This window comes from Poeciliopsis prolifica, unplaced genomic scaffold (genome assembly GCF_027474105.1).
Source record: "Poeciliopsis prolifica strain line A6 unplaced genomic scaffold, Auburn_PproV2 SCAFFOLD018, whole genome shotgun sequence".
Classification (NCBI taxonomy): domain Eukaryota; kingdom Metazoa; phylum Chordata; class Actinopteri; order Cyprinodontiformes; family Poeciliidae; genus Poeciliopsis; species Poeciliopsis prolifica.
Window position 1 is genome coordinate 4,955,936 of NW_026562393.1, and position 22,355 is coordinate 4,978,290.

Consider the following 22,355-nt stretch of genomic DNA (forward strand, 5'->3'; position numbering starts at 1 on the left):
TTATTATATTTAGGCCCAGGAGGATTAGGGCCAACCTGTTTTTGTCAAGGTGCAATTAATGAGAATCTACAGAATGTTTAAAATTAAGGATCCTATTTTCTCACTAATTTAAGCAGGTAAACACAGAAACTCAAACGTCATTTAATCATTTTGACTGTCCTGCACGTAATGTTTGTAAAATAAACAAACAAAAAAAAAAACAACAACAACGTAAAACTGGAAAAGTCACTGAATTAAATTAATGCTTAAAGGAATCGTCTTTGTTCGTAAGATATACTTTCTAAGTTTTAGGGTAAATTATCTGGAATATTTAGATTGGTGGGATTCTAAACCTATTTCAGTAGATAACCGTATATGGATCGACAGTTTTATTGCTTCTGTTCAGCTTTCATATCTATTGGCAAACGTACGAGTCATTTGTATTGTCTTTGTTCCTTTACACACATACACACTGTACTGGCAAATGATCTAGAAGTGAAATATGAATGTCAGACAAATATTTTTAGGCTGGATTTTTCATTTTTTTACTAAGTTTTGATTTTTTCTTCTAAATTTTAACTTACAAATAGACCACAAGATGTACACAATTGTTCACAGCTTTATCAACTATAACTGCTGTCGAATAATTTATTTCCCAAGAAGACAAAAATACAAAGTTACTGTTGAAAAGGCAGAGTCTCAGTCAAACAGTTGACCTGAGTGACTAGTCGTCTCAATGAAACGAATGAAAGTGGAAGGAACACAGAGTCTGAATTTGAATGTAGTCAAATACGAACACTTGTCGGACACTACACATCCAATCACTTAAATCATCAGAGGCGCAGAGAAGAATGAGGAAGAGGAGGAACTGCTCAACACCCCCACCACCACTCTAACCGGGATGTGCTCTCCTCCCCCAGCTCCAGCACACAAAGCACCAACGGCAGTTTCTACAGCTGCCGTTTCCTGGCTGTCAGCACATTCTGCAGCGTGGCGCTTCTCTGGATGCAGCACACATGTGGTTCGTCACTGGGAACCAGTATGCTGTACTGCTCCTGAAAAACGTGGCCCAAATCTGAGCCAAAAAGCCAGCAGGGCTCCTGAGTGACAACTGCTCACAGAAACATCACTGATAATCCACAAATTATCAATGCAGAAGTTTCTAGACGGAAAGGTTCAGTTTTCCCATGAATTAATCACTTCTTTATGTATTAGCCCTGAAACTGTTTCCCTGATTGATTTTTACTGTATAACCACAACATAGAGCAAATATACACAGAATACATAAATACATAGGGCATCTCCAAAGGTCTGAATATCAAAAATGTTTTGTCACTCATTTCAGAAAGCAAAACTCAGATTCACTGTACACAGAACAAAACCGATCGCTGACTGTGGAAACGTAGGATTCTGCACCTCCACAGATTTCCAAATAACATATGACCTTGAACCACAAAGCAACAGTGCAGTCTCTGATTTAGGAGTGACTTGATACGAGGCAACATTTGTGTCCCAGGTGAAGGCTTCATCTGGGCGTAGTTCTCGACAACCCTCTTTCCAGAGGATTGTCTGGAAAGAGCCAGACAATCCCATCAAGGATGTGGTTATCGCCGTTGCACATTTTCTTACCACAGTTTTTTCTTCCAATCAACTTCCAATTAATATGCTTGGATTCAGCACCATGAACAACCAGCTTCTTTAGGATGGCTTGTGGAAGGTGTCAATGACAGTTTTCTGGATATCTGTCAAGTCAGCAGTTTGTGCACCAGATTGTGTGGTCTACTAACTCAGACAAAGGTCATTTAGAGGCCCGTGAATCCCTGAATATTTGGGTGTGGCACCAATATTTGCCCCCTTTTTACAATATTCTATTTTTCTGACACTTTGAATTCTGGGTTCCATCAATCATTTATTTTATTTTGGTAAACTGTCCACATCACCAGAAACAACAAAGAAATAACAATAAGCAATAAATTGCCTACCAATAAACACCATATTGGTAGGCAAGAATCTCATCTGTAAGACAATCAAAATTGAAAGAAAAAGAATTTTAAAATATTCCACTTTGTGTGTTATAAATCTATATATGAGCTAAAATTACTGAAATGAGTGGGAAAAATATATTTACCTTTTTTGTACAATATTAAGTTTTTCAAATTTAGAGGTAGATGTACCTCTAAGTTTTTTGCAGTTTTTAACATCAGAGAAAAAAAACATAAATGATGGCATGTTGCTATGCAAGAGAAAAGTGTCGGATCAACTGACAAGTCTTTACAAGCCAAGATTCAAAGCAACATTATCTAAAACAACATGTTGCAAACATTACATGTTGTTGCATGTGTGAAGTATTATAAGTGGTTTCATTCATTGTTGAATAAAAAACAAAATAACTGAGTGGTTCAAAATATATACCCAAAGAGTGAAGTTTCAAAGTATTCCCACATTGAAACTTTGTCAGTAAGTGTAAAAAAATAACTTTCTGATGTCAGATAAAGTAGGATAGAGACAGATCAGTGTATTCTGGTGTTCCTTTCAAAGTATATACTTAGACATGTAAAGTTATTGGCAAGATTCAGATATCATGGCGTACAATGGTTTTTGGAACTAGTGAAATAACTGAAGTTCTCTGTCTGAAACAGAATAAGGCAGATTAAGACAGATAAATGTGGCTTTTTTGGATAAAGTTATAGTCAAGAAAAAACAGTCATTTTGTGGTAACTAATGAAGTGCCACCCAACACTATTTTGAAGGCAACACTGTTTTAAAACAACACTTTGCAAGCTAAGAGGAGTACATCTGGTAAGCAGCTGACTGCAGGTTGGCTGCCCTTTCAAACAGCCAGACTAATTAAACCACTAATATCAGCTTTCTGTACCTCCAGTGTTGATTTATAAAAAGCAGAATGGCCAAAATATCCAGTATTTTGCAAAATGAACACTAAAGATCTACCAGTAAACTATACAGAACATTATTGAATATTTTTCCTTAGGACTATGTACAAAACATAGCTGTTATAACGCTATTGTAACCGCAACCTTTAAAGCTGTTTTTTCCCCCAGCAACAATAATAATGGGATTATTATTGCTTTGGTAATGTGTAAAAAGTAAATTTGCTTTGTGTCAATACGGAATCACATACCGCCCCGTCCCTTGTCATGCATCATGAGACAGAATTTATTAATGCTTTGTTATAAAAGCAAAGCTGAATTTTCAAATAGAACATTTATTTCATAGTCATCAGTTAAGTTTGTCTGCAACCTGATGTATTTGGATTTGAAAAGTCTTCAGTCTCACTACTATTTTAACTACTTTAATGTAGAGTTGAAGCACTTATTCTGATTAACACTGATGCCTTGATTATTAAAACAATTGCCAAATAAATTAGCCTTTAATTAATCAATAACTGGAGTGTATAGATTCAAAAAACAAAGTCAGTTGGTGAAAGAGTAACATTTATGGTAATAAGTCAAAACTACATTGGCTTTAATGTTATTGTATTTTAAGGCAGAAAAAAAAAACCTTTGTAAATACGTTCTACCTACAACTGCTTAAGCAGCATAAAAAACATTAAAAAGATCTAGCACTTTTTGATATCCAATTATTAATCAGTTAATGGTAAAAAAAAAAATAAGTTGATCAGCCATGAACTCTATTGATGTTAAATCAAGCAAGGAGTTCACTTTTCAGATTTTGTATGTCAGAAGTATTGTTTTAAATGAGGATGCATCCTTTGCTACAAATGATCAAGTGTATTTCATTTTAGGCATTAAAAATTACGGCTGTCCTGATTCGATCATGTGACCTGAAATTCTACCCGATCACCTAGTTTCACACAGAATCAGAATCAGACATCACATCCCAGTCAGGGATCAGATAAACACTTATATTTACTCGAAACAAAACAAGATTAACAGCGTCTACAGTTATGAGGTGGTACAGTGTCAGACCATCTCAAAACAATACACTGACAGCTGCCGTAAAGCAGAGCACATCATCAGCTTAGAGTGAGAGCACTGTTATCAACTTAGTGATGACATCACTGTGTTTAGCAACTTTTCAGACTCTCTAGCAACGTTTTGTCAAAAAAAGTGATTAGTGACAAATCTAACAGTCTCTGCTTTATTGGAGACAAAATAAGAAAACACCAATAGAACTGCAGATACACTGCAGAGAGCACTTACAGACAGACAGTCAGTCTCACTACAGTAGAGCAGAGAGGAGACCCACTCCATTTCATTTCCATCTTTTTGGAAACTAAATTATTAGATGCAGCTCTATTTCAACGTCTAAGCTGGGTGAAGAAAGTTCCCTGCCTTGTATTGTGAGTAAATTCAAACATCAGCATGGAACTCTTATTGGTTACTCAGATCAGTGTAACAGAAATCTCTTCAAGAGAAAATATCTACTAGAGTGCTATCCAGCTATCCGGAGATAACCATGAAGGTTTAGCTCCTCACAGATTGGAGCTAACATTCGTCACAAACATTTTTCAAATTTGAGTTCAAGCTCAAGGGCAGCTTACATTTATAGTTCTACCTTTTGTAGATTGTCTTAAATTACACTTGACATGTTCAGCCCTCATCAGTTGAATGTCAGTCAGAGAGTTCCACCCATTAGCTGTAACTTTGTGTCCTTGCTTCCATCATCACCCACTTCATGTCCCAGCAGTCCAACTCGGTGGTGGGGAACAAGCAGGCATTCTTATAACCCTTGCTGTCTTTTATGAGTAAAATTTCACTCCCATCAATGCTTCCCTGAGGAGAACAAAAGTGTTTATCAGGCACGTTTTCATATTGCTTGTCCGTGGCTCTCCTTGTGACCACTGAACTTTACCTTTGTGTCAAAAGAATTTTTGACCAAAATTTTTATTTGAATAATCTTTTTCATCAGTCTTACAAATGAGCAAAAGCTTATGTTTTCCCTACTTGACAGATCAAAAATCTTTACAACACAACCATGTCTCGGCAGAATAACTTTCCCTGAATGAAATTACAAACTGCAGGAACACTGACCACAACAGCTGTTTTGGTAGCCTCAAAATAAATTGTTTACTGGTCTGCTCACATCTAATAGCACTGAACACAATCGCCATTCTTCTAGTGGAGCTTTAAAGTCTTTTTTTTTTAGCTCTGTCAACCAGCAGTCACACCTTCTCCCTTGACCTCTTACCTCATTTCTCTGTTGCAGTGATTTCAAGTGTTGGTCAACTATTTTGAAACACCATAATGAAACTAACTTTACATGAAGTGACTCCTGTTAGTACAAAGAAACACGTCAGGCAACTGAAAGAAACCAGCAATTTGAGGGTCTCGCTGCAGCTTGATGCAAACAGATTGTGAAAGGTTTAAGTGCTACCAACTGTGAAGGTCACTTTTGCAGGCTTTGCTTTTGGCTCCATGACAATCTAACAAGAGTTTGATGCATTTGCCAAAGCTTGCAGAAAGAAGGTTACATTTTTATCTCAACTTTGCAAAAACTAAGCTGAAGGCCTGAGATGTTTTCTCATGCCCGAGATGTTTTCTCAGGAAGATTAAAAAAAAAAAAAAAAAATACATATAGTTGAATACACTATGCTTAAACTCCTCCAGGTTGCTGTGGCACTAACAATCTTTGGTGTTGAGATCTCATTGGGTTGTCTAAAAATGATGTCGGAAGTAGCATAAAATATGCAAGAAGCTATTTTCTTGGAGGCATGTTGGCTGCTACAACACAGACTTCAAAAGACAATAAGAATGTAGTATGAAAAAGCTGCATAGTTTTTACTCCGCTTCAGTCTAGAGCAGAACAAACTGGATGAGGAAATGTTGGCAGCCTTGTGGAAATTTGAAAGCTATGGCAGGGATCTGCTAACTCAATAAGAAAGACAAAGAAAGTTAGGAAGGTTTAATCCACTAATGATTGTAAACACTGGTGCAAAATCCTTAAGTTGGTTTCAAAGGTCAACTGTAATCATTTTGTCTTGGTTTTGAAACAATGGGTAAGTCTTAACTGATTGGCCTCTCACTTGGTAGAAATGTAATTTACTGTTATTTATAGATCTTAAAAATCAGAAACTAAAATCAGCACCAGCAGTTGGAAGCTTTACAAAATCAGCAGCTGGATATCTGCCACAAAATCTCTGATCGGCCAAACTTTAGAAAAAACAAAAAAACTAAGGAAATACACAAAGTATGTTCTTTTCTTTTTTGTTTTTACTTGGGTTTTATTTTAGATATTGAAAATGTCTTCCAGGCCCAGAGTGGAGTGTTCTGTAGAAAATGTAAGTTTATCAGTCTTTGAGAAGGCAGACCTGTGCTATTATGCCATTATCAATATATTACTTGAAAATTGTCTCAAAATAATATCGTTTATCACAATAATTTCTGGGCCAATTTATCACCCATCAGAATGTGTTATCATGGCAGGCATATTTACAATTTAGTTATTACAAATAAATGACTAAAAACTAAATGAATACAAATCAGCTTATTCTCTTTATTCTACAGTCACTAATTTTAGACTTGTTTACAAATTATCGCAACTGAAACTTTAACAAGACTGGAAACTGTCTTTTTCCAGTCAAGATGGATATGTCAGGATTTCCATCTGGACTTTCACAGGACAGCTGCTTCAAGTCATCTTGAGGAGGAAACCGTTCGGGAACCAGGATTAAGGATGAGGCCGACCAGCAGGACAGGGTGTGGGGCAAATTCAGCCGGAGAGCTGCAGCAGTCATTACATAAAAGAGAGGGGTTATGTAACGCCTGTGGGTTTGTGTTGGGGAACTTGGGTCGAGCTAAACACATCCAGATGTGTCAAGTGGAACAGAAACCTATACAGGCGCTCGACTGCATAAATACATGGACAGCAGCGATGAAGGGAAGGAACAACACAGCTAAGTGACTCAGACTGCAGAGTAATGCTGAGGCATAAGCATGAAAGGCACGCTGTAGTCCCAATTACCCTGCAGATCATACAAGCAGCACATTGGCTGGATCGTCAGATCATCTGGGGGTTTTTAAATACTGGAGAGAGGATTCTGTTTTTTAATGATCAGATTACAGGAATTGTGATTTTTTTATTGTTCCATAAGCCATTATGTAAGATCTGATATTTCCCGATGAGCATTTTTTGTTGCCTCAGAAACAAGAAACTGTGCCCACTCGTTTCTTAACACAGAACGCGCCGTGCTCCTTGTAACATGCTTAATCTAATGAGGACAACTTATTCTGCGGTTCGAGCAAAGAATGCCATTAACATAAATTTCTGAAAGTAGCAGCACCCACCAACTGGTTCAGGCCCATTATGGATTTCTCATTTACAATAGACACCAATCAAAGAGAAAAAAATGCCTGCAACTTAAGCTTACAACAGATGTTGGGTGAACACCAATCCTGAGATATGGGAAAGCACGTCGATAGAGCAACCATGGCTGACCTTGTAAGCAATATGGCCAAACAAGCAAGCAGGTTACATTACATTTCAGGTTATGGCTGCCAACCCACATGACATTAAAAGAATTAGGAGGCTGCAGCTCGAAGAAAACATAAAAATGTTAGCAGTTAGTGGTGTAGCCCCTTTAAGACGGTAATTGTTAACAGATACCAAATGTTAGATGGGAAAAATGTGGTATAATAGTGTCAGAAAAGCACACGCCTCACTTCCTAGAAGACAAATATGTTAACAAAGAGTCATGGCTGAACAGCACCGAGAACCAGTTTTCAACCTGTTGAATCACTAGCTCCAGGAAGAGAATTCAACTTTAGTTTTCACTTTGCTCAATAAAACTCAAATATTCACAGCTTCCATATCAAATGAAAATGTCAAATGTTTACATCATATGTAGGGCTCAGTTGCACTAAAACTCGGTACATTTTGTTTGTCTTTGTTTTTATTAAAGTGCAGAATGTATTGTACAACAGATAACCTGTGACACTCCCTTAGTCTCAAAGAGCAAGTTTTAACTAGTCCTGAGCAGCTTTAGATTATGTTTAGATTGGAAAAACTGACTTCAGCGAGATTAGCAGTACTTACTTCACAGTACAATACAGAAAGAAAAACAGTATCAGCATCCAGTCACTGATTAATAACTGATTTTATTTCCTCCCCCAACTAAAGAGTGTCTTACACAAGCACACATGATCTACTTTGCTACAGATAACCATATCTAAACGTTACATCTAAATGCAGCCCTCTTCATCACTCTTACATCTAATTCCAGGAACAGAATCAGTGGAAAATGTGCCTTTACACTGAGTCACTACATGTTAAGGGAGACCATGTTTCAGGAAGCTTTCACTGCCTGACAGTAAAGCTCTTATAAAAAGGTGGAGACTAGAAAGTTATTATGCTTAAATAAAGCAGGAACAAACCATGACATGCTCGCTGCGATGAGAAATTAACTCCTGAGCAAATAAATGTGGCAAGGAAAAGATCCACTTTTATCAATATATATATATATATATATATATATATATATATATATATATATATATATATATATATATATATATATCTCGCCCATTTCTCAGTACAGAAATGTGCAGTCCTTGGCACAGCCAATATACTGCGCAGGACCCTCAAGCTCCCAGGCCTCTGGTAGAGGACCCGAGCTCAGAGGATAAGAACCACCCGCGGTGGGTGAGAAGGGAATTTTTTTTTATTTTATATATATATATATATATATATATATATATATATATATATATATATATATATATATATATATATATAAACAGTGCGAGTGGTCACATTTATAGATGACAGAAAAGCCTGCAACCTTTATACAAGTAATATTCCTTCTCATATGTTTGTTTAGAAAGTATGCTAGGGAAATATTAATCATCTTTTTGGACTTTTCTGAAAACTGTATTTGTCTTACTGGGGCTAAACTTAGAAGCAGCATATAAATATATAAAGAGTGATGTGCTATAACTGATTCCAAAGCTTTTCGCTTTCAAGCCACTGAACATGCGCTTGTGTACATGAATAATAAGAATACTGGTTGGTAAAAGACCAACCAGTAATACTGGTTGGTAAGACACATATAGCCTTGTCTGTTGATACATGAATATTTTTCCAACTGAAGTATAAAAATTTACTTTAAATGAACTCTCAGTAGGAGGGTATACTGCTTATCCAATGGCACGATGCCAATTCCAGGATCCCTTTAGATTTATAAAAATGTAGTTAAAATTTTACAGATAACTAAGACTGAATTGAAACATATATAATTAAATCTGAATCTGCCTATACGATCATATTGACTTGTCTACATAGTTCTGTAAATGAATTTGATCTGTACGTGAATTTGTGTCATCACTGAAACAATCACAGAAAAATAAGTTCTTTTCAAGGAAATAAACTATAGTTTGCACTAAAATACTTTTCATAAAAGAGGGATAATGCAGAACATGTTACTGCTATAGAATTCCTTAACTTTAAATGTTTCTCTGATCTGTTCCCTACAAGGATGTGTTTTAATTTGAAAGCCTTTGGCAAAAGTTAGATTGTTCTTTTGCAGCTTCATTGTGATTGGCAAATAATGCCATGCCTTTATTACCACCTGGTTGCTGTAATGAGAAATGTTTTACTAGGAGAGCAATAAAATTTTTTTAAAAAACATACCGAAAGACAACACAACTGTTGAAAATAACTTAAAAACCAAGCTTCACCTAACAAGTAACTTTATATCAATTAATTAGTTATAACTACTTTAAAAAATATATTTTACAATTAAATTTGATTGCTATTTTACAACAACTTTAGATACTTATTGATAAGCTATGGAGAATGTCTTATGTAAATCTATCAAGGACAAGAATAGAAGACAAAGTGTAAAGACTTCCACTTTTAGATCACAACAAAACCAAATGAATAAAGCCATCTAACATAAGGAAAACAGCATTGAAATGACTTGTAAAACTGACTTTTTAATTCAACCTTTAACAAAGAAAGCAACTCATTGTTCAGTTTTTTTTTTCCATCCCAACACGCATTTTTTTAGAAACTTACATCACTGAATTAAAACAGTATAACCAATCAGATACAATAGCATTTTTTATATTTTCTCAATACATAATCAGATATTAAATTCAGTTTTTGTAATTGAAATTTATGAGGCTTGCTAAAAGAGTGTTTAAAACTGCTTTAAAGCAAGATTAAAGCAAGTCCTGAGCAACATGTTATGATTTGCCACTATGTAAACAAATTGAAGTTGTTGACAGTCCCATTTATTATACACATTTACAGAATTAAATCTATAATCAGCACAAATCTTTCCCCTACCACCCATATTGAAATTTTTCAAAATTATTTACTCATGTTTTATTTTCTCTTTATTCATCTTTTAAATTATGCCAAGTGTAAGAATCCGAAACCCCTGTGAATTGTTCATATGTTTAGGCACATAAGCACTTCCTGTTAGGATATGATAATATTTAGGTCAAAGGTTTAAAGTCAACACAGCGGAGGATAAAAAGAGCTACTTTGTTAATAATCTACCCAATCCCACTCAGGCCAGTAACGCCACTAACACTGCCAAACCACCTGCTATTCTGCCCCCTCCCTCTCTTGATTCCAATGACACATGGACATGCACTCTGATGTGAACTTCCCATCCAACACATTTCCATGCCCCTGCTGAAACAGACCTGACAGGAAGCATGCAAAAAATAAACACCACACCTCCTGTCTTGAAGTTAGCTCAAGATTTTAACAATTTTTTTTTTTTTAATATTTTAATGATGGTTTCTGTTGGTGCTCAGTCATTTGCTCTAAAGATAAACAGAACGTTCAGCTTCAGCCTGGGTCTTCTCAGGAGGTAGAATTGTATGACGAGGAAGATTTTTTCCCCCTAAGTCCAGTCAAGCTTGTGTTCTCTCTACAGGATCCCACCCACACAGTTACATGCTGCATGGGTGAACTGTATCTCTACCCCTCCCTGGAGTTTGACCAGGGCACAACTGAGGTAGGCAGTTATAATTGCCATTAGCACCTGCTATGCTGGAGTAGCATATTGCAGCGTTTGGAAATGGAGGGACTTTCTGTTGACAGTTGAGCAGCTCCAAGCACCATGACAGGCATGAGTAATGGGAGATGTTACTAAAAACCTTAAAATGACTGAAAATTTGTAAAATTATGAGACGATTTTAAGAAGAAAAAAAATAAAGGCCTCAAATAAAGTCAGTACTGGACTTTATCATGTACAGTGCAGGTGGTTTTGCTACTTAAAAAAAATTAAAAAGTGTGTGAGGTCACTGCACTTACATTTTGACATGTCGCTGCTCAATGTCCACTCTGGACAGCTCTTCCTCTTCCAGGTCAGAGTCCCCACCAGAGCTGCTTTCAGTTACATCAGAGTCAAAGGCGCTTTCTGCTGAATGCAGGTTGGCTGAGCCACTCAGATACAGCCTCTCCAGCTCCAAGGGCACAGCACCACTTTTCAGGAACCTGCCCAGGCCATCCCTGCTGTTTGACGAATAATGTCGTCCGGTCCTCCATGTGGCCGAATGTGGCGCCGCATCCGACTTGCGGCTCCCGGCTCGTAGCCTGCTAAGAGCCGAGTCCAAAAACCCACCTAGCTGCTGCTGGACGTGCCGCTCCACCTGCTTGGCCTGAACCACCTGAAGACGTTTGCGCAGGCGCTGCAGGCGGCTTTCGATTTCGGCCTGCCGCTTGCTGTTGAGGGCCGTGCGCTCTCTGACGTGACCATCGAGGCTGTCCGAGGATGAACTACAGGGCAGAGGCGGCTCTGGTGTGGCTGTGCATTGTGGGGATCCCTGTTGGCTACTGCCTGGTCTCTCCCCATCAGAACCCGGCGGCGGACCAGTACGCGTCTGCAAATCGGTTTCGTTTGAATTAACCTGTTCCGTTGAGTTCAGGTTGTCATGGTTAAGGGAGGACAGAGCAGCAGAATGAAGCACTGGTGGTTCCACATTATTTCCATCTGTGTTCTGAGGAGCACCGGAGGAATGCTTCTGTCTGAGGGCTTCTTTCACCGGGATGTGGCCCGATATGGTAGCAGTGAAGGTCTCTGAGTCCAATGGCAGGTTCTGAGGTTGAGAGTCTGTGGTGGCAGAAGGCTTGTCACCGTTCACCGCCACCATGCAGCCCGAACCTGACATGCTGGCCAGCTTCTTGGCCAGGCCATTGACTGGTGCCATGGGCTGGCCACTCCCGTTGGTGCTGCCACTCATGAGGCTTTTAAGCTGACCACCAGAGAGTTCAATTGCCTGCCTCCTCAGAAGGAACTCTCCCCCACCGTTCAGCAAAGAACTGGGCAGAATTCTGTGGCTTTTCAGCACAGACTGTTTGATGAGGACTCCTTGAAGCTTGATTGACTCCTTATTTGCAGGGACAGATGTCACATCTGAGCATAAATAAGAAGCCACCAGTGGCTGGAGTTTGCCCAAGGCCGAGGCCTGGGACACAGAGTCTGGTTGGGGCTGCTGCTCCTGCGGTTCCTGGTTGCCGCCACAGAAGTCGAGAGGGCACTCTTCGGAGGCGACCTTGCACTTTCCGGGGCCACTACCGTGGATGAGGATGTTGTTGGCGTTACTGTTGTTCTCTGCACTGGCCGGTGAGAGACTCGAGGATGGGGCAGCCAGTTTGAAGCGGATGTGGTGAGCTTCGGCTGGGGCGTCGGTGAGAGCGGGCGCCATCGCAGCCATGCAGTGCAGAGGGACGGGCACCTCGGCCTGCTCCACTCCACCCGCTTACTGCCCCACCGGAGGACAGCCTGGAGACGACATGGAGGAAGAATAAAACAACAAAAGAAAAACCAAATAAAAATAAAATAAAAAAAAAAACACTTTAAGCAGTGCTGGAAGGTTAAACACACAAAAAACCCATCTTGGATAATTTAGATTTCACAGTGCCACCAGCTACACTAATCAGTTCAATATATATGAGAAGGAATCTAAAAATTTATTTTTAAAAAATATGAAAAAAATATTTATTTTAAGATATTTAAAAAACACTAATGTATTGGAAACATTTGTGTATTCAACACACTAATGTATTGAATACTAATTTCGGAACTGTTAAAACAATATGACCACAGCTGAACCTATATACAACATAAATAAAACACTTGCACTACTGGTTTGGTAGGACCACACTGTGACTGGAAAATTACTAACCAACATCCAATCAGAAAGTAGAAAGGTTCTCTTTTTTTTAATGGGACCAATTATCAAACATACTTACTCTCACTTACATTGTAAAAGTTAAGAAAGTAAATTCTTTCCAACTCAAGCAAATATGGTCAAAACAAAAAATATCTGAAGTAAAAAGAAGACCCTCTTTCAATAAATTATCAAAGTTATTCACTTAATTTGCACCAGATATTTCTTTTTAAAAAAAAAAAAAAAAAGCCAGAAAAATGTTCTAAAGAGGGCCAACTTCAAACAAAATAAATAGAAGACACTATGCACTGACCTTGGGGAAATAAGATGTAAAGGAAGGTTTGGAATAACAGAAGTCACCTGAGCTAAGGCCACTAAATAATTTCCACTTCAAGCATGCATGTGCAAACAAGCCCTCGATGTCATTTACTTCTAAGGTTGTGAAAAAATAAAAGTACTTTTTTTTTAATCCTGGCAAGGAAAGAAACAGGAGAAACCAATGCAAACTGCCCAAACCCCACTGCCCTACATGTGCCCTGGCAAGTATGCATACAGCAGGGTTCCTTGCAGGCCATGTAAGTAGGTGGATTTAGGCCCAGCATTAGCTCAAAGCAAATGATGTCATCCTGCCAGGGTTGCTCTGTCATTTCATTTTAACTCATTGTTAAAATCTCACTTTCCCTGATATTAAAAGCAGAAATGCTTTTAAAAATGCAGTATGCCAAGAGAATGTTAATGGCACAGAGCATTGTTTGAATGATTAACATATCTTTCATGCCAGCTGCATGCCTATTCATGGGAAACTTTTAAGCAGACTGCCTTCAAATTGTAAAAGATAAGAGCTGCATCTCAGCGCATCGTCTGCATGCTCAGATGAATGGGTGTTCAGTATTTCACCGCAGTTTCTAGTCGGCGCGCACTACGCCATGTTGGTGTTTCCGAAGCAGATTATGCAATGCAATTCATCCATCTAAAAACACCCATTCGACTGCAAACACGCCAAATGAGTCCGGGGAACACCGGGGGAATTTAAATGGTCAAAGATGCAACTATAACTCCCCATGTTGTTTATCTGTAAAAACGTGTGGCGAGATGCGACAAAAAAAACGTCCACATCCAACATTACCCAACCATAACGTAATCATCAAAATGTCTTCCTGGTGTTTACAAGAGCATTGGTCCACGTAAAAGGCAGCTTTGCGCCTTAGCGCTAAGTGTGCACCATTTCATTGCACTAAATTTCAATTAGTTTAGGCGGAAAGGCAGCGAATGATCACTTCGTATCACGAGAAGGTATCAGACAAAAAAGGAAGACAGAAAAAACGATCACGCAAACGCAAGAATCGACAGATAAATATTTGGTCACTCTGTAAACTGCGTGGAAATTAATGCGCTTCACTGCTGTTTAACGTTAGCCCAAGAAAGCTGCTGATGCAAGAAACAACCTGCTGGCAAGCTGGCGTGTCTCTCTCTCAAGCCAGCTGCAGTGAAAACGACACATGCCCTGACCACACTGTTATCTCGCTTTAATGCTAAACTATTTTTATTTTCCGGAGGAGGTAGAGACCAACTTCGGAGTTTTACGTAAACCTCGTTAGGCAAGTAAACATTTAAAGTGCCTGCGTAACCTGCGCGCACTTGCGGTGATAGTTTTTAGTAAATTACGCTTAGAGTTGAAATGTTTAACAAGAGGGTCGCTAAACGCACAACAGTGAACATAAAACAAGCTTCTGTTGCATTGAAGCTACTAACATGACCCTTATAATCAGACATTTTTGTGTCTGATAAATGTTTCAAACAACGTTTTACGACCAATTGCACAGTGGAGTCACGGTCTGCATTGTAATCAGACTACAGAAATAAACACAAGTAGCTTTATTTTTTATCTACAGCACCAGTCCATGGCCCTACTTTCGTACAGAAGCTGGAAGGGAATCGGGCGGTGCGTGTAGTTAAAGCTGGTCTCTCTGAAAAGCAGAGAAGTTGGGAGTAAACCCAGGCAGTCTGGTTAGCTCGCTAACAAAGAAAAAGGAGGAACCTACCACGTGACGAGGTTGCACTATCCGAGGGAATTTCGGCAACAGTCCCCTGCAGTTTGAGTGGAAAAAAACCAAGAGTACCGACACAACACACGGGGCTTTTGTCGATCACTCTGCCATTAATTATTCCAAAAATACACAGCCAGGGTGCGGAAAGGGGCCCGCTTATCGGAGCCTCTCGGCTTCGTTCCGGATTCAGCAATGGGCGAATCACCGAGCTACAGCTCGCCTCGCCGCCACAGCGAATATTATAACCCTAGGCCGCGAAATAGTCCGTCCTATCCCCGATTACTTCAAATGTACGTGATTCCACGGCAATCCTGAAGCGAAAAAACAGATTCCCGACGAGAGAGAGGTAATCCAGATGGCGGTTTGACGCGAGGCTTTTTCTCTCGTTTTAGGGAGAGACGCTTAGAAAATGGCGGCTAGCTCCTCTCCGTCGGATTGAGTCTGACAAACATAGAAGAGCTCTGCGCGCGCGTGTAAGTGTGTGCGTGCGCTGCTGTAGGCGGGAGACACTACTCATTCTCACCACTAGAGTAAAGGGCAGATAAGAACCGACAGAAAGGCTCAAAGAAGATACCACAGGAGGGCATTGTCTTCCCAAAAAACACAGCGCAGTGTCACTTTCACACTTATTATTCTGCTACGATGGTGCTGCTGGTTAAACTGGAAATATCGCCGCCTCTGCTTAACGTGTATCCCGCATGCTCTCGGAACAACTGTTTAAAGCATATTCAGCTTCTGTCCACAAAACATTCGCACAAACGGATTATTCATGTTAAATGACCTTGTTTATTCGTAATTTAAACCAAAGCAGTTAATACTCTTTAACAATAAATCATGTATCCTTATTTCTGCTAAACTACCGCCACAGTAAAGGTTCTGATTCCCTTTAAAGCTCAAGCTGCGCGTCTCTCATGTCACTTTGAACAGGATCTGAATCGCCCACCACTACAGCAGCCTTCTGTGGAGGTGTAGCCTGTGGCCACATGAAGGGGCTCTTTCCCTTCAGTGTAATAAAACACCACATGGTGTCTAGGAAACAGCACCAATCAGGACCAAACAGCTCTGACATAAAAGCCACTGCACCTGGACTAATGATTTGAATTAACCCTGTAATTACAGTATCAATCACATTTCATTGTCAAATTTAACTGCTTCATATCTGCTAACTCCCTGTGAAAAATCTGTGTAATAAATTGTGCCAGATTTCAAATGAAATACTACAGCGTTTGTGTATTTTGTTTATTCACCTGTAATAATGTGTATTTAACCCAAACATGAAGATTTCTTGCATTACAGGCTTTTGACATATTTAAATAAAGAATTTAAATCGGTACTGCATATGTGTTTTGCCTACATATATAATACATTTTATATATTTTTTGTTTAATGTGTTAGTAGTTGCTTTAAATTTTCAGCTTTTAAAATCCTACTGGCTGAAATTAGTTATTTGTAGAGTTGCTAATAGTAATTAATGTAATTCCGATTATTATCTTAATAATACTAATTGTGCTTACAGATTAAGCACATTGTACTCTGGTAATAACATTAAAACTAATTCATTTTAAACAGCACCATGCAAAGCTGTTTCCTTTTCAATTATTTAACATTAAAGCCAAGTATTATCTTTAAAGCGATAGTTTGGTTACTTGGGGTGAGGTTCTGTTGAGACGTTGTGACCAGTTAATATCTTCCCTTCAACAGATAACTCAGAGTTATCTTCCCAGAAAAAGATAACTCTCCTCCCAGTAAGAGGGGGCCAAGACAACACTGGACTTCTCTAAACAGCATTCATTTCAAAATGCTGATGTTTGTATAAGGTGGTTATTATGTACAGGCCTTTTTAGATATGTGTAAACACAACTGCTGCATTTAAAACACAAACAGCTAAATGAATAAGTATATATGGGCGCTATCTGAAAGAGGAGCTATCTAATCGCTATACTCACTCAATGCTTATGGTGGGTTGAATGCTAGTACCTAGTCTCTACAGTGTTTAATCAGGATCGTCTTACTGGGAGGTTAGAAGAGTAATGTAGAGTAAAATATAAAATATGAAAAAAATGAATAAATAGTGTTCCTAATAGTAATGTCATTTTAAATGTTGGTCATGTTCACCGTTATTGAAAAAGCGGCATTAGATCCCAAGGAGTTTTATTCCCGGGTAAATAACACAAAAAATAAATAATGAAAAAGGAAATGGGACTTATTTCAATCTGAAAGAATTCAACATTTGTCTTGGACCCTCTATGACTGGCCATAAAGAATGTGTCTTTGTTTCATCAAAGTTGAATTCTGAAGAGAGACATTAACTGATCATATCCTATAAACTTTGAAAGAAAATCTTAATCACCCATCTAAATTAATAGACATAAACATTAAAAGAATTTTTAATTATTTGATGTATTGTTTCATAACACTGTCACCAAACTGTTTATTTGTTTGTTTCTGTTCTTACTGTTTTAGCAATATTTTAAGTGTGTTTACACACAAATTTGTTAAATGTTTTCCAATTTTATTCATAATAGCTGTCAACACCTAAAATAATTATAACATTACATACATTTAAAAAATATGTGGGAATCCATTCTGTTCTATAATGCATTTCTCTGAACAGTGATGCAAAATAAATGGTGTGCTCACTGGCAGAATATAAAAACTAACTCAGAAGAATATTTTCAAAAGTCACAATATATTCAATAAAGTTAATGTGAATTTGGACTTTGTTACTTAATCATGGACAAAATATGGGTGACAAGTTTGTTTTTTCAGCATACAAAAACTGCAAAACTATATTTTCGACACCCTATCAGAAATAGCCAATAAACACTACAGTTATTTTGGTAAATACTGAAATGATAATATAAAACAGACTATTGATTCATTAAAAAAAAAAACAGCATATTGAGTAGCTATTCAATACCTAAACTGAATTTTTACTAAATGTTTTCAGGAAATTCCAGTCACTTCCTGTATTAGTCACTGATAGATCGCTCTGTATTTGAATTTCAGACGATCAAACAGATTTGTTGAGGCTGAATTGCAGTGTCTTGCAGACACTCTGGAGCATGAAACCTAGTGTGTCATGTGTCAATTATATGCATCAGGGTATTTTAATTCAAAGTGTTTCCCCACAAATACACTGACCCTGCAGCTGCTGGTCATTTCTCCTCTTCACCACATCTTTGCAGTTTTGGTAAGTTCATGCCTAACTCATGCCAGGTACAAAATTGTGCCAAGTACCATGGCAATGTTTTATACCAACCAGGCAACATTTCATACTTGGCAGGTGGACGTTTCACCACCCCTTCATTTCTCTTTTTACAAGCTTTACTGAAGCTGGATTCTTCCAATCAAGTGTGCACAAGCAATTGGTTTTAGACTTAAGCAGGGTCATTTAGACTCAAAAAGGTAACTGCTAACCTCAACTTCAAAAGGAAAACAATATTTGAACACAAATTCGACCGTAATGTTGAATATTTTTATGAGAGTGAATCCAAATCTTGTTTTTAAGATAAAGAAATGTAATATGAAGAAACACACAAAACTGACCTAGGACATACTTAAGCATACACAGAAATGAACACTTAATTTTGCTGGGCTTGAATGTTTAGTTTGTGTCACTAAACAGTCCACATATGAAAAAACAACAACTGAAAGATTCCCCGGACACCATGTTGAGATGTTTGGATGTTCGATATTAATGGTGAAAAGAAAAATATATAAAAATTATATTAAAACGCTCTCTTTCCTTTCATTACATTTTTAAGTTAGGCTTTCTGACAAGAATTAAGCCTGCAGACAGACAGATTGTGATAGAAATTAGTCTGATGAAAATAATATTTTATGAAATGAGACTGATTATCTTTTTTTCTATATGTACTAATACTACTCCTGCAATATGTGTAAGCTATAGTAAGACATTATCAATATTACATTTGTTGCAACTGAAATAAGGTTTCCAGTTTTAACATATCAAAGTTCCTGGCTCATTTGAATTTTCTCATGCTGTGGTGATTTCTGCACACGCTGCTTGTGTTTATCTTTGGTCATTTTAAATAAACAGATGTCTATGACTTCCTGTGTACAGAGGAGGCTATCCAAGGCAAAACATGTTGCACAAGATTAATGTATTCTTAATTCTTAAGCCAAGCAGTTAACAATAAAAATGATCTGAAAATTAAAAAAAAGCTGCTTGAATCCACAGGGCAAGAACTAAAACTATCAGTCTCTAGAACCAGTTCTCTTCTTTTATTAACAAGGAAATATAACTTAATATCTTCGATCTTTGTGCCTAGTTTCGGGTTACAAAAACAGTGCGTGCAAAGATGGTGGATTTAAGCACTCCTTTGATGACCCCTCATGGATTCCAAGGCGTTCCCTACACTTCCTGAGATATTGTTCCCATCTCAGTCGTCTGAGAATACTTCCACAGAGATACCCAGAACCAACACATCTGATGTGGCTCCATCCCAAGAAACCATTTTCTTTGAGAAAAGTTCTGGAGCTACCAAGAGGACGTTCATTACATTCACAGTATCTGCAAAGCATTACTGACTGACGACCATAACAGCACATCCCTGATGGTCTCAGTGAAACACAAACCAAAATAAACAACGAATAACATGTAATAACAGTTTAGGATTACCTTTAACTCCATTGTTGAAATAATCCAGATAGTAATCCAACGAACCATAAGTGGAGTTATTACTTTACACCTAAAACATAAAATGAACAAATAGATGTCAGAAATAAATACAGATATTAAGCATGAAGCAACACCTAATATTTATAAATTATTAAGACAGAGCAATTCAACCGAAAAAAATATATATATTATGATTCAAGGTCTCTATTGTTGTATCAAAGGGTTGAGTGGTTTGGCCACAAAAACAAGTTACCATCTTGTTTTAAATTAATCTTTTCAAGTCATACAAATTGTAGGAGTTTTACTCCAAAAATCAAACGCAAGTTTGTAAACTTTTTTTTATAAACAGTTAAAGTGAATGACTTTTGAATGACACAAAAATAGAGACTTAAAGAAAGTTAATTTAACAACAGACCAATCAAGTGTTAACTCCAGTATGACAAAAATAAATAATGAGCCACTGCAATCACAACCTGATAAATATACAACAAAACAAAATAACCTTAATGTTTTTGTAAGATTGATGAATTTATAAAAAAAAATATTACCACTACTACTACTAATAATAATAATAATACAAAATAAACATTTATGCTGAAGATAAACTGTACAGAATAATCACGATACTGAAAATAATTTTCTGCATAGTGACACAATGTTGGGAATCAATGTTCACTATTGCAATCATTATCACCATGGAATGATCAGTTCATTTCATTTAACCACCACTAAAGGAAAAAAGCTGTGATGACGGTACACATTTTAGAGGTGGAGAACCTTAGTCATTTAAGAAGAGCTAAAATTTAAATAAAAAAAAAACAGCTACTGGTGTAATTGAATATCATCACTAATGAAATTAATATCATCACTAATTATTACAGAACAAAGGTCCAGTGTAACGTAGATAGAATTTCCTCCAGAGTAATATGTGAAACAGGTTTGAAATAGCTGCACTATTTAAATTGACCACAAGATGTCAGTAAGTTTTGCCCATTCACATTACAGTACTTACTGAAAAGAACATCCTGTCTCCCACAAATTTGATTGTAAAGCACGTCACAAACCATTAAGTTGTTGTGCATATTTTTCATATTTGTTTTAACTATAACATCAAAAAGGTAAAATGTGATTGTTTACAAAAAATTTTTTTTCTCAAATTCTGTTTTTGAGCAATTTATTACAGAATGAAATTACAAAAATTCCAGCTGATAAAGTAAATACCCAAAATTTAATTCCTGTAAGTCAAATATCTAGGCACAATGTCAAATGTGTGGTCCTCAAGATGAGTAGACTTTTTAAAATGAACCTGCAACTTTCAACAACTTGATTAGGCTGTTGAAGTTTTCACCAACCAACAGATCAAAAACAACTGATCAAGAACTAAATAATACGTATCCCTTCCATTGCAACAGCAAAACAAATTTTGGATCAATATGCCAAAAAATATTTTAGAAATATTTCACAGTTTTATGATGAATGCTTGGCTTTGAAACCAAGTATATTAACTTGATAACACTGCCTTTTAATAGGCATATTAATAGGCATATTAGTGCCAACAAGTCTGTTTTTGTTCCAATTTCTTGGTAGGTGATTACCTCTAGCTCCAATGTCACCTCAAAAATATTTTTTTTTATTCGTTGGTTGTAGATTCAAGAAACTCTGACTAGAATAACTAAAAATATCACTCCCTACCTATTTTTCATCTATGTTAACATATTTGATATTTATTGTTGAATTTTTGGTTAGATTTAGATGAGCATCAGTAAATTCTTTATATCAACCAAACAGCCTTTCATTGAACATTTTAAAGTATTCATATTGTTGATTACTTTACAATAGGTCCGGTTTTCAATTGAAAATAGAAAATAAATTATATTCAAATTTTAGAGTGCAACTTTAATATTTAACTTGAAAACTTATGCAAGCTGAATGTATTTTTGTTTTAAGGCCAACAAACTTTTGTAGCTCTTATTAATGATGAGCATATAATACACTGTATTATGAGCATGACCGTTTGTGTGAATAAAGAGAGTATTCTCAATTAGCCGATATTTTTCCACTAACAAGACAAAACGCGCATCAAAATTCCTCGTTAAATTTTTCATGGCTATTTAAATTACAAAAAAGAAAGTTGACTGGGATACCTTTATTATACATTTGTTTTACTTGTGGTATTTTTAAGTATATGCAACTTCTTATGAATTTTGGATGAGTTTTTTCTAAGATTACTGTCGCATCTTAGATACCATTTTGATGTTTTAAATATACGATACCAGTGAAACTTAATGACTGTAATCTCCGTAATTCCGCAGCTTTCCGCTTTAATTCATTCATTTCAACAGCTGACATAAACCTTGCTGAAAACTAAACATATTAATTAGTTAAATAAGTTGTTGTGGTATTGAAACCGATACTCGCCTCGGTTTGAGGCTTCAAACACACAGAGTATCTCATAAAAGTTTAGTTTTTGACCGTGGTGGAATCGTTGAGTCTGTCGCGTCCAGCTGCCAAGCTAAAGCTAACGGGCTAACTACATTAACGTTACCGTTGCAAATTTAAGATGAAAAAAAACTTTTT

General features: G+C 37.2%; 1 protein-coding gene across 4 annotated transcripts in view; it reads right to left on the reverse strand.

Annotated features, from left to right (window-relative positions):
* Nucleotides 1-19,848, reverse strand: part of LOC129368235 (KAT8 regulatory NSL complex subunit 1-like) — a 36,785-nt gene extending 16,937 nt beyond the window's left edge. For 3 of the 4 annotated variants that reach the window (XM_055043124.1, XM_055043123.1, XM_055043121.1), the window contains exons 1-2: nt 15,128-15,588; nt 11,227-12,697 (exon numbers count right to left, since the gene is read on the reverse strand). In XM_055043124.1, the coding sequence (XP_054899099.1) occupies nt 11,227-12,629 (1,403 nt within the window). In that variant the 5' untranslated portion in view covers nt 12,630-12,697; nt 15,128-15,588. Of the gene's footprint in view, nt 1-11,226; nt 12,698-15,127; nt 15,589-19,778 lie in introns of those variants that run through there. The other variant, XM_055043122.1, reaches the window with a different exon arrangement.
* Nucleotides 19,849-22,355: the final 2,507 nt, after the last annotated feature.